The sequence below is a fragment of the Anopheles funestus genome, chromosome 2RL, assembly GCF_943734845.2.
Source record: "Anopheles funestus chromosome 2RL, idAnoFuneDA-416_04, whole genome shotgun sequence".
Lineage (NCBI taxonomy): Eukaryota > Metazoa > Arthropoda > Insecta > Diptera > Culicidae > Anopheles > Anopheles funestus.
The window spans coordinates 22,178,775-22,192,850 of NC_064598.1; the positions used below are offsets into that span (position 1 = coordinate 22,178,775).

The following is a 14,076-nucleotide window of genomic DNA, read 5'->3' on the forward strand; positions in this document are numbered from 1 at the left end:
GGTGTTTTTTTTAGCTTCATTTGTTTTGTCTGTTTCGTTCGTATAAGACCGCATCGGAAGCGGAAGGCAACTGATCACTGGAATGTGCAGTTATTGAACTTCCTTCGGCTGAGCCTATGTGGGAGACGATTGTTACCTTCTGATTTTTCAGTATGACATTCCGAACGAGACAAACGGTAAATGGCCTTTACCGCCGATTACCAGACGAATGTTTGAGTAGACCAAACCATAATTCATCCACCCAAACGGCCTACCCAATCTCAACAAATTCAAACGCACAAATGATTAATGTGCGTTTCATTGCAGTCCTCTCGTTTGCAGTGTGGTAGGAATGAAAATCAAAACATGTTACATATTCCATCTTCTTGGCAGTCATTCAGCGTTATCGTGACCATTTTTAAATTGATCCGTTACACACCTTTCGGGAGGTTTCAGTTTTTGAGGTCAATCTTTGGTGGGTCTAAGCTAAGAAAGACAAAAAAATGAGAGACGGCGAAAGAAAAGGCAAGATTAATGACGTTTGCAACTGCAGCTATGCAATGAGATATTTACCTCAAGATCATAACTTTTGTTCGATACGCCATACACCGACGCAAATGACGAGCAATGCGTACGACGTAAGAGATTTAATTTCTCATCGTCAAATAAGCCTGCACATAATTCGTATTATGCGTAAATTATGGCCCACAGTTGTGTGTATTTAATTTGAGCTGTAATCGATCAAACAACTCATTAGACTCATTATTACAGGTTCGTAGCTTGTTTTGGAATTGAAGTCTTTCGAAAAACTGGGCAGAATATTTTTATCTTATTTATTTAAATTATCATTAAGGAGTTGGATATTTAACTTTAACGATTTTTTTTAATAAATAGTAAAGTTAAATATTTCTTTGACCTTTCATTTCCGAATGATTCTATTCTGCTAAAAAAGACATTTCTATGCAAAGTGAAAGAGTCTTATTGTTTCCAACTCTTTTACGATGCCAACCAAACGGTCCCAGGTTTTGCTCTCATTGTGAACTCGCGTTAAATGTAAGCCGAAATCCTCTCGCTTGGTTAGGGTGTGAAGCTTTTCACACACCACCGAATACGAGGCTAAGACAGCAAGCTATTAAATTGCATTTTATTAATAATCCGTCCACAAACTTAACGTCCACTAGGCACGAAGTGAAAACACACGGTGCAATGTGCATCTTACGTGAAGTGAACCTGTCTCCCATATGCAGATGCAGCTGGTTTGCTGTGAATTGGAAGAAATGGAACAAACTTTTTGATTCACACAATTAACGTTTGCTTTTAACATTTCATTCGTCGTCGTTTTTTTTTCTTTCACCCAGGTGAATGTGACACATTCAGCTGGGAACGACCGATTTTTACGTCTAATGAGAATTTTGGAATTGACTAAATACCCAACAGTAGCATAAGTGATATAAACCAAATGGTGAAAATTTTCAAGGTTAAGACATATTTCTTTAATTTATTTCATAGTGATTTCCATTCAACATGCGTTATGTGTAGAAATAATTGCATCCCTTGAAGTATTTTTTTTATTTTTGCATTTTTGCAGAAGTTTATGTTATTTGCATTGTGGCTAATTGTTTTTTTCTCTTCTTCATTTGGACGATGGTAATGCTCATTAGCTTCAGCTTTGGAATAATTATTCCACCCAACCAAGCTGATAAAATATCTGCACCCCCCTAGGTAACCACAATACGATGACCATATACCACTTTCGCTACTTTCGTATGCGCCTTCTGCTGTAACGATCGAACCGGCGCCAAATGAGATCATGGACACATGTGCTCAAATACTGCCCAACGGATGTTGACTGATTCATTGCACAAAATTGTGGTTTTGTTTTATAATTTATTTTTGTGTTTGTTCGTGTGGCAATTCTTTGATTTCTTTAGTATTCTTTATGTCTAGAATACTAAGTTAAAATAATTACGTTTCGAAATTGTTTAATACTCACATCATCATAACAGAATGCGGATGCTGCTTTTGAATTCCTAAAAAGCTAATCACTCTATTTAATAAATTTGAACCGAATTTCTTTCCACCTACCATGCAAATCCAATGGACTGGATGGTATAACAAGCAAGATCTGCACGGAATCTAGGTAAGACGGTGAATCGTGAGCAAAGCAAACTATCTCACACTTGCCTGCCTAAAGGGGGTACTGTGTTAATCAAACAATCGATTAGTCCGCACGTTAGCATTCCTACACACAAACTGCTACGGGGCACCAATTGCTAACCGAACCATGGTACGGCGACACGAAGCCCGTGAGCAGTACCTCGATGCATCAGCATGCAGTTATGCTGGCCCGCACATATGCCCAGGTCCGTTTGAAGCTCGTGCATGTATAAACAGCAAACATTGGCATGTGAGCCATGTGTAGCTTGTGCGAGGCGTTGGCTGGTACTATGTTTTATGCTACCACGGTGTTGCAGGTGCCGATCAAGGTCAGTATGCTGACGCTTTCCACGCCTGCTAAATGCGGACGGTTAGTGCTAAACGGTGTCATCTTCAAACCGAGCACGCCATCGCGTTCGTAGGTGCGATTTACTCGCACAAAAACACATCCTTGTTGGTGTGTGCAATGGAATGGATATGTTTGTGGAAACAATTTAAACAACCGATGAGGATCAACTGTGATATTGGTTATTTGTACACACTTTGTCTGTTGTCTGGTTTGCTCAATTAATTTGTGTGTAATTGGGTAAAAGTGTGGACATCACATACCACTGAAGAAAAACCGATGACAAAAACAAAGAGAATCTCTTTCTCGCTAATGAGATCTTTACATGATATTTTTTTAATTTGGCTAAATTCTTATATTGTTATACGAAAGAATTTCAAGGGAAGATGTGTAATTAATTATTATTTTCTGCATTTTATCATTATTTGTAGTTTGAAAAAAAAACTGTTCGTGAAATACTAAGTTTATGGTTTAAGGATCGTATTGGTTTTTGTTGGAACCCCAATGGCTAAAGTAATTTTTTATCAGCACTTCAGATGATCTGTAAAAAAACGTCAATTTATGTGCTTTAGTACTAGTTAATGTTCTTTATTTTGTATTTTTTTCTTGCTAACGAACATACTTTCTTTAACTTTTAAAAAATCTCACAAACTCAACCTTTCGTTCAAACTTCTGTGGACATGTCTCCTGTTAAGTCCCACCAACCGTCAATTAACTATACAATTTAAAAAAAAATTTATAAGATAGCAGTTCTACTATTAAACCTGTTTGAAATCGATCTGTCCATTTTCTTCTTCTATCTTCCCTTCTTTTATAACAGTAATTTCCCTTTAGTTCTGTTACGTATCCCTGAAATAGTACCATTTTTTATTAGCATAGAATGACCATATTGTTCATAATTATTTGTGATTCAATCTAGTATACAATTCACATTGGTTAGAAGACATTTTTTTCTCCGAACCGGCAAAAGGCAACTTATACCAAGTGTAAACAGGGTTAAGATTATGATAAAGCTAATGATGAAATACAATTTAATATCTCATCGTAATTTACTCTTCGTACCAAGCTTGCAGCATACGAAACAAATTTTCTTCAGCACTTGACCATTCGGTGTAATTCCATCATTTTCTTTCTCTCTCGTTACCCAACACGCTGAAGATCGTGCGTTTTTTTAACAAAACAGACAAAAACAAACAAAACAAAACTTGGCCAAATAATCAGCAAAAGTTTGTTAATCGATACCTCGTTAGCTCGTACGCAAATTATACCATTCCATATAAACGCAAGCCAGGCTGGATGATGCGGCCACCGGGTAAAACCGATGTTAATCATTCGCACAAAACCATACGTGCACACATACACACACAATGGTAAGCAATTTAAATGCAGGTAGGCCAATGAAGAAGCTCGTATACCGGGAGGTTATGCGATTGCAACCTTAGGCCAATGATTTTCCCTGCTTGGCGAGCGATTTGAGATTACTTCCTGCTTCGTGCTGGTTTCATAACAATCCACTGTTAAAACTGTCCTAGACGCGTAAAGTGTAAGAAAGCATAATGTTATCATCCTGCCGTCCGTAAACACAACAATACAATGCGCTTTCTGCGGTAGATAAAACGTAACCATGCTGGGACACGGTGTGGAGGGGACAACAATTGTCAACAAAGGTTGTGTTACGGATTTGAAAGTCTTTTCTTTTTACGAATTGGAAGCTTTAAACAGCTACAAACAGAACGCATAACGTTGAATACAATTGCGGAAAAAAGCTTAAATCAACATGAGATAATAACATTGAAAATAAAGCTACTGGAAAATAAATAGCAAAACAAACCAAAGCAAAACAAATGATAAAAATGTATAACTAAACGGCAGCCAACCCCCGCACACAGATTGAGTGATAGTGTTACAATCGCAAACAAAATATCGACAAAAAAAATGTAACAATAGCATTTTATATCGCACTTCCTCAGGCAGTTTGGTTGGTATTGTCTTGTTGGTTAGTATTAATATCACTTCCCTAATGTGCTTCCTGCTTGTGTACACTTCCAACCGGTGAAAGTACACATATTAGCTTGACAGAAAAAGACCTTCAGTGCCCGTTGACTAGCACAGGGGAGGAAATGATCCTCCAGACGGTAAGAAATTCCTTTCCGAAGGAAACGAAAAGGGGAACCGATTCCAGTCCAGTGTGGACGGAAAGGTGTGAGATTTGTTGAGTGGTTAGCACACCCGAGGTAAAACAATTGGAACACATTTTTGTTGTACAGCTAAGATGCATTCGTGTTCCCGTGTAGTGGCCATTTTGAATGTGGCTGTCGACAAAGATTTGCTGATAATATACTTAGGGAAATAGATAAATGTCTCACAAGACTGAAGAAAATAATGTATTCCTTAGTGGCGAAGAGGTTTTTGTGTTTTTTGTAGGAAAATTATATTATAATGATTATTACTCAATATACACAGTCTATGCTCAATGAAGCAATTTAAATTAAGAGAATTAATTAAATATATTGCTTATGGAACCACATCACCGTAAACACGATTCGATCACGACTCAACCCGAAGACGCAACCGTAATAAAACAAATGAAATGTCTAATAATCAACCAAATGAAGAGCCCTTGCTCCGGGAAGGTTTCTTCACAACGATTACGTTCCGGTACGATTGGATTCTCTTGTTTGCCTTACTGCTTGCTGTTCCGGTACTCTGTGTAATGGCGTGAATGGTGCACTGTAAGAAGCAAAAAAAACAGAAACATCCCGAATGAAATAATCAATCGAAATCGATCATCGCCACACAGCGCACCATCCGTGTACGATCCGGATGTAACATTGTGCGTACGATTTCACTTTAGTTCGCTGACCTAACACCACCCTTACTGCAAAGTGGGCGGTAGGGCCGGTTGTTGTTGGGAAGGTTTTTCAGACGTGTTGGTGAGAACAAGAAAAAATATGCAATTATTTACTATTTACTTTACACCGAACATGACACACGTAACACACTTTTGAGGATGCTGCATGTAGACATGACCACACACACACGCAGTCATCCAAATGGAAAAGAGAAGCGAATTTGTCACGAGTAACGAATAACAGTATCCGCGACAAAACTTGTCGCAAATAGAATTGACTCTTCCTTTCATTTCGTCCGACCGACATTTGTTTGCGGACGCGATGTATGCGCTGATGTCATTGCGCACGATGATCATGATCATGATGATCACCACCGCCAACCCGGGTATGATGTTTGCGCCAGATGCGATTGCCCCTTTTGTGGTCGATGTGCGTCGGTAAGAAAGGTACAGGAAACAGGTCACACTTTCGTACGTTCGACATACGACACCCATGCATGCTAAATTCGTCCCCATATTCAAATAAGGCGAGACGAGAACGGTAATTGCGAAAGAAATTATCGATCACAAAAATGTGTGTATTTGTTGTCTTTCGCGGGTGTACGGGAGAAGCCCCACTTTAAGGCTGTTTCGGCGCAGGTATTTCTTTTCGGATACTTAGCAATTTCACCTCATTTCTGGAGGGTTTGTTTGTGGGTCGCAAAGTTTAACCATTTCTTTTTTTTTTTTAAATGAATTTCATCATTTTGGTTTAATATTTTGAGGTGAAGGAAGTACAACATCAGCGGGGTCACGCTAATTGTGATTTGCTTTTTAATTTGCTAAATTTGATCTTTTTTTAAGCATTGAGATTTTTATCGATCTTAGAAATACTGAAAATGAAATTTATTCAATTCAATTATTCATAAAATTATTTCACAATCTGTGGAAACTACAGCTAGTCTAAGGAAAACACTTCTGGGGAATGTAAGAGACGTGAAACACTTAGATCGGCGGGTGAGAAGGGACAATTTTAGCCCTTTTTATATAAAAAGACAACAAGCACCTTTAATTGTATGATTATTTGACTCATATTAGACTAGTCGGGCTCTAGTTGGCTGGTCATGTCATTAGAATGACATTTGAAGACTCAACCTGTACATTCGTTTTAAATCGACATGGACCGAAAGAGGAATTGTTGGTCCAAAACGGCGTGGCGTTCGAATAATGGAATAACAGACTCTAGTTTAAAGAGCTTCTTGCTGCAGATCAAGATCGTAAAGTGGTTGTAACGTAAGTAAATAAGTTATGCAACTAATCTTTGCGTAATTTGAAGCTGCAATCGGTAAAGTCTACGCCGGAGTTTATCTTGAGTAAAGCCCTGAGCCGCCTGAGAAAATCTTCTTCTCGTTGACAGGAAAAGCTACTAGTTTATGCCGACCATTTTTGGCATACTCTCTCTCTCTCTCTCTCTCTCTCTCTCTCTCTCTCTCTCTCTCTCTCTCTCTCTCCCTCTTTCTCTTCTTGAATTAATGGCCTCTAAGGAAATGCTGATCCTTTCTAGCTTATAAGACTTACATATTTTTATCACGTTATCTGGATATACTGTCCTTGCTACAGGGAGATGATCGGGTTGCAATTTGATATCGGGTCTTGTTGTGTAAGACCGGCGCTGCTACCATATAAAAGACCCATACTAGACTTGGCATATTAGACTTATTCTTTTTATGTAGCCTGATATACTACTAATCCGGAGTAAAGGACCACCCTTCCGTTCAATACTCTGTGCGCTGCTTTCAGTAAAATTGTCCTAGAAATTGTACCAATAATAATTGCATACTTTTAGGCGTTTGCAATACAATTTTCCGAATACTAATCTACTTAGTTACATTCATATTTCCTCTAGATTTAATACGGTTTACCAATATACCAAAAAAAGCGCAAACACTTCATCTAAAAGCAGCAAAAAAACCTTTATTCCTCATAGCAAAAAGAAACCTCCTAACCTTTATCGTTATTCGATCGAAAAAGTGAAAGAATTCAAATTAAATTAAATTACCCGTTAACCGTGCTCCACCCCAATTTTCCACACTGCGCCAGTTGCCGTACAGCATAAAGATTAAAGGGATATAGCAGCATATGTTGCTCGACCATTTTCCCGTTCCTGTGTTAGCAATAGTGGCGGCATTTATGGCGATTCAACTCACCCGCGGTACAGTTCGGCCTTGTTATCAGTGGTCATAAAATTAAATCGCTTTGTTTTCACCACCACCACCAGCACCACCACTATCTCTTCCCTGGTGCTCGAAACGAAAGTGATCACTTTCCATGCACCGGTTCGTGCAAAAATTTTGTAAACCGCCACAGATTTTCCTGCAACGAGAAAGAAATCTTTCGTCAACCGTTTCCCACCCGGTGCCGTGTTGCCGAACGTTCATAGGCCCGTGGTAAACGTTGATCATTATGGTCAGCATTGTTGTCATGTTAAATTTCCCAATTATCTTTGCCGGGTGTTTTGTCGGACCGGGCGAACGGGCCGGTGTGACTTGGGTGATCGACTGACAAACGAACCACGGTGATCGCGGCGACGAAACACCACTAAAAACAATGATGCTGGTAATAATAGCAAATAATGGTAGCACAAACTGTACCGGAACAAACGTCTGCCGACTGACCACGCAAAGAAGGTGGTGAAGCGATTCTGAAGGTGAGACACAACTAAACGACCTTTCTCTCGCGGTAAATGAACCGGTGTGCCATCATCGACCACCGGACCGAATCTTGCAAGGTGGGTATGTGGGTTTATTTAAAACTTGTTTACTTTTTCATTTCTTATTTTTGGGAACGCTTGTTAAATAACCAAATGAAAGCAAATAATAGAAATAAATAAATAGTAATATTATTCTTAATATCAATCAAAGCAAAGAAAACAAAAGAAAAATCATTTCGCAACTTCAAAAGTCCTGAACACAACTGATAACAGAGAAGTACTGATAACACAACTACTAACAGAGAAGTGTTGAAATAAAAAAGTATACATCATACCAACGAAAAACACTCTAAACTTCCCCACACGGATCTTATAATGGTAAGTGCTAAAATGCACCATAAATCAAATTCCTCAAAAAAATACCAACCAATGTAGCAATGGAAATGGAAGAGGTGAAGAAAAACATAAACCAACAGGTCAATAAACGCACATCTTGTTACCCAGATACTATTTGTCTCACTTCCATTCCCGCTCGTAAATGAGGTGACGAAAATCTGTGATGAGAAAGGCTTTCTCGTGGTACGCCAACGGCACCAGCGTGGACTGGTAAGACTGGCCTTGACCACGCGCTCCAAAAACCAGCTTCAACAGTCAAACGAAAGTTGTCACCTGTACCGAGTCATACTTCCTAATAAACCACTGCCTGTCCTCAACTCAACCAGTAGCCCACTTTCGTGTTACAACCCGAAGGGTGGTCACTTTTTTTGGGGTGTTTTGTGAAGAATCTTTCTACCTCACCCCGTCACTACATGCTTAGCAATTGTCGCGGAAAAGAAACTTATTTCAACAAATTCGCAATTAAATACATCACTTTATAAAATTTTGTTAAATTACTCAAAAAAAAAACTAGGGCTATAGGCTTAGAAAATTTTCAATTTTTTTAATTTTTTTAAATTTTTTTTAAATTTTTTATTCATTTTTCATTTCAAGCATTATTTGAGTGAAAAGAAATTTATTTCAACCAATTGGCTTTAAAATAAATCAATTTATAAAATTTTGCTAAATTTCCCAAAAAAAAGGCTATAGCCTTAGGAAATTTTCAAATTTTTATAATTTTTCTATTTTTTATGATTTTTTATTCTTTTTTTTTATTTGAAGCATTATTTGAGTGAAAAGAAAATTATTTCAACCAATTCGCATTTAAATAAATCAATTTATTTTTTTAGATGTAATTTTTAGATTTTTAAAAATTTTTTATTATTTTTTATTCTTTTTTTATTTAATGCATTATTTGAGTGAAAAGAAACTTATTTCAACAAATTCCCAACAATTTTAATAACCCTTGAGAATGATGGTTATCGCCATCGGATATATTCACGGCCTTGACGCGTACTTTGCACGTTTTGAGGAACGTACCATTCCGTCACGCGTATGTGCAACAGTGTCGTTAATCGCTTCCACAACCGCTACCCGGTTCACCTGCTTCAATGTAGAGCTCGTACACAGATCGGGCCGGTTTCGGGATGATTAGTGAAGATCGGGTACGAGTTTGTCATTCAACCATGTTTACTTCTTCCGTGTCGCATCTTGCACCTTTCTCTTTGCTGGTCAACTAATTTCTCTTCTAACCTCGTCCCTTTGCTAACATGCGATCGCAGCATCGTATCACTAATACCCTTTACTATCGTCCACCGATACCCCCGATCTTATGCTACTTTTTAAAGCTTTTTTTCTTTATAGAAAAAACCGGATAATTTGGTTAAGATATGTCCTCTAATCTTCTGAAAAACGGCCTCGAAAACCATGTGCTTCACAGCATTTTGGTTGACAACGTTTTTGAAATACCTTCGATGTTCGAAATAAACAACGAAAAGGACACAATACCAACCGAACGGCTTGTTGTGAGCCGTTTACCAGGGTGTAACTCGGTTTCTAGTTTTTAGCTCGTTCCGGGCCACACTTACTCTCTAAATTTCAAACCCCCAGACACGGCTAAACTCCATACACCAAGCTGGCATTAGTCGCCCGTTCGACCGAAAGCTGAAACAGCATCAATATTAGTTGCTCGCCTGTGAGGGCCATCGAAACAATCCAGTTTTTATGCCGCAGGACATGAAACTTAAATTTACGCTCATCTGTTTGAGACTAAATATTTGTGTATATGTTTTCCGTTCCCCCATGTGTGGCGTCGGATGCTGGCACCAAAAACCGATCATATCGATGATTACGAGCCCGTTACATGCCACGATGTTGTGGCCCATTGCCGTTTTGAGTTAGTGCTTCATTTAGAAGGATTAGGAAGTTGAGCTGGGTCTGGTGGTTTCATTGGCGAAAGTGAATGGGAAATTTCCGGCAGTGGAAGTGGAATCACATATGGTGCATGTGCAGTAGTAAACGGTAGTGTACTTTCCATAACTTACACACTTAAAAGCTTCGTACACGCCCTCGTACATGTGTGATAATTTGGCTAATGGCATCGTTTATTAAATTTTATACTGTTTTAAATTCCAAACGACAAATGCACATAACCTTTAACCGCATTAACTTATACCCTTCGATGGACATTTCATACGCTTTAATAGCTGATAAAAGGCAAGAAAAGTGTCAAGTAGATCGACTCGTGATACGGGTGAAAGTGTGACCGCAAATGAAAAGTAACCGAATTATAAACGCCCACCGGCCATTAACTTGCCCCTTGCACCCATTACAAAATAATCAGATGGACTCATGAAGATAAGCTTAATCAGCGGCTTCTTGCTATGCACACTATTACCTCCGGTCCGACTATGTCTGACCGACCCTGCAACCTGACGGTAGAAATGCACCACAGCTTGATTTCATACTTTCTTGCACGTGGATTAAACGCTACTAAATTCATTCATCGCCACGGAACGATCCACTAGAGGTGCCACATTTCGCAGCCTGCATTAAACCGATTGGAATACAATGGATATGGAATGGGCAAAAGGGAGAGAAAAGAAATGCACTCGTTATGATAATGTATGTGAACGCACCTCGCGGTCGCGTTCAATGTAACGATCGGGATAAGGCAAACACTTTTCCTAATAGTGTACCTTTTTTTTGTGGATCTACGATAGTACGGGAGCTTTCGGTTGTGAATTCACTTTTTATCTAAAACGTACCCTGGTTTGTGCTGGGAGATGGCAATTAGCAAAGCAAGATAAATATTTAACTAGCAAAAAGAATGCTTTCCTGGTAGCGGACGAACAAACGTACACTTGAACCGATTTCATTTACAAGATAAACGAACATCGAAAATGTTGAATGGCATAGTTACTTTTACAGAAATTTATACAGCGCTTAAAGCACTAAGTATAATGTTAATGGTGTACTGAAATGTGTTATTTATTTTAAATAAGCCTAATACAAATAATTGTACTGCTTCATTAATGCTGCGGTTTGAAACGCATGTTAACGTTCGATTCAAAGACATTTCAAACAAATTAAGTTAAACAACTTAATCTTAAGCTTTACAGACGGCAAAAGAATTTGGACGTACAAATACATTATAGACCACTAAACACCTCATTTTCGTACAACTTTCAACAACTTTATTTTTTCTACCCAAATAGAAGCTTTTCCACATAATGATATTAAAATTTTCCCTTTGCACAGAAATTTTCTGTTTTCTGTAACATTTTATTTACAGAACAATTTCTTCTGTTTTGCATGTACCCTTATACATTTGTTCAATGAAATGTGTTACAACACTCTTTACTAAATGACTGACAAAAAAAACGTTTCCTAGATATTCTATGCATTTGATTGCTTTTTCCTTTCCCATGTTTTCGCGCACGGTGCATAGCCTGGTGGTCTGTTTCACTGTTACCAGGTAGAACTGAACCGATCGAATAAACATTTAACAAATACTGCATCTTAAACAATAGCGCTACATCGGGTACGGGATGAGCAAAACAAAAGATAAATGAATAAAACATGCTCCTTGCGTGCCCGGTTTAAGCACCTCGTGAATCATTTATCGCATACGTCTCGATTTAATCGGTTTGGTACATTCGAAACGATCCATATCTAACATGAACGATTCAAAGTGTTGACATTGCTGGACATATTTACAACTGAAAGGAACACATGAATGAAAAGTAAGACTATCGGTAAGCAGAAACACTTTTAAACTAGCATTAATGAAAAGCTAACCAGAGCGTGTTCTAAGCTGTTTGTGTGTGTGTCCTGAGTTTGTTCATTTTATCAGACGCTACTCGGAATACGCAAAGCTTAAGCTTTAATCTTAGCTGCGAGCATCGTTGATCGTGGCCGGTACGCGCACTTCTAGCCCCTGCAGCTCTTTCGAGAGCGTTATTTGGCAACCGAGACGTGAAGTATCGGTTAGCTCGTAGGCTAGATCCAGCATATCCAGCTCCTCGTCGCTTGGCTTTTCGGGCAACCGATCGTAGTCCGGTTTCGAGAAGATCAGATGGCAAGTAGAGCACGTCAGGGTGCCTTCGCAAGCACCGAATCCTTCAAAGTCGATATTATTGTTGACTATGACGTCCAGCAGTGAATCGCCCACCTTACCCTTCGCCTTTACCCGTTCTCCATTTGCTCGAACAAATGTTACTTCCACTCTAAAAAGATAATATAAAGGAAAAATCATATTGTTAAAGTAATTATGTTCGAAGCAGCTAGCATGCAGAATTACAATTGTAAATAAAATACGATCATTTATCATTGGGATTCATTAGTGTTTCTGTACCACAAATTGATGTTTTTATATTGACGATATTTAACTTGCCATTTAACAATGATTGAGACACACAGATATCACATCTCCCACGGTATATCACCACAAAGGCAGACAGATAATGCAATGGAGCAAATAAAGCATCTGATAATAATTTTGCTGTATCATTCCATCTCTCTATGGAGCGACTAATGTTGATGTATACATTGGATATTTTGTCTACTTCTCGCGCGTTATCTTCGAATGCAAAGCTAAAAATAAAATAAATGTCTGCTCCGTTAGATTGACTCGATTGCAACAAATTGGCCAAATTGATAAAGGGGTTTTTGGCTACGGAGATTCTTGCAGCTTTTCTCAAACAAACTGTTGTACGTGATAGTGGGGTGGAACAATTCACACATTCCTCTCGAACTCCAGCCTAACTTTCACTTTTGTAAGTCAAAAGAAAGGGCAATCTGTTGTGTTTGGAGGCGGTAAACCACGCTTAGGAAGTAACTTCGATTGCGGGTGTTACTTGAACCAGCTCACCAGCTTTGCGCTGCTACTGATTATACCTCCAACGACGGTGGTAAATCGAAACGCACATACACATTCTCAGGGCATATGATTCGCTAAACATGAATCTAATCAGCAAATACACACTTACTCTTCACTTTGCAACTTTGGCTGTGATGTGGACAACGATCTTGCACTATTGATCCCATGCGTGTGCGCCATCCGTCTGGCGCTGGTTAACGAGGAAATGTTGGTTGAGGAATGCAGGGAAGTTAAGCCAGTTGTAACTTCCCTCCGGACGAGTTGTTGGCAGAGCAGCCGTGATGTAACCATCAGTCGGAACATGATGTTTGTTCACCGTCGTCGTTCGAATCGAATACGACTTGAAGGAGGTGCACTGTAGTAATTCGTTCCGCGATTTTTTGTCGCGATCGTCCCCTGATAACACTACACGTTGCTCGTTTTTGATGCGAAATGTCTGTGATCCTACAGGTTTCACTTAGAACAGCTAGCGGACGGAAGATATATGCTCTAATCTAGCATAATCAGCTGGCCGGAAATAAACGAAAACTGTACGCACAATTCACTTTTACCTTCCAGCTTGCTGCTCTCTACGCCACCTCATGAAAACACCTGTTTGACATTGGAATATTGCTCAATAGGTAGTGCAGGGCTCGTGGTGTCATAAAGAGCCATGCTAAATTCCCGAACGAATGAATATTTTTAAGAATAAAAAAACAATTAGAGACCAATTAGTCATTTATGGAGAATAGTATGTTTAAAATGGATGCTACTCATATTAAAAAAAATAGTGGGAGTGAAATATTTTTCTTCCAAAT

The 14,076-nt window shown here is 38.9% G+C and overlaps 1 protein-coding gene across 1 annotated transcript; it reads right to left on the minus strand.

Annotated features, from left to right (window-relative positions):
- Positions 1-11,571: 11,571 nt before the first annotated feature.
- On the minus strand, positions 11,572-13,889 carry LOC125765642 (adrenodoxin-like protein 2, mitochondrial). The gene is made up of 2 exons (XM_049430990.1): positions 13,389-13,889; positions 11,572-12,626 (listed from the first exon to the last, which is right to left on the minus strand). Exons 1-2 carry the CDS (start codon positions 13,580-13,582, stop codon positions 12,290-12,292), a joined length of 531 nt encoding a protein of 176 aa, XP_049286947.1. The 5' UTR covers positions 13,583-13,889; the 3' UTR covers positions 11,572-12,289.
- Positions 13,890-14,076: the final 187 nt, after the last annotated feature.

What these genes read in the sequence shown, in the direction of transcription:
- LOC125765642 (XM_049430990.1), bottom strand. Translation starts at nt 13,582, where the DNA reads ATGTTCCGACTGATGGTTACATCACGGCTGCTCTGCCAACAACTCGTC. An exon ending in CCAAAGTTGCAAAGTGAAGA is followed by an intron (nt 12,627 to 13,388) that starts GTAAGTGTGTAT and finishes TTATCTTTTTAG; the next exon opens with AGTGGAAGTAACATTTGTTC.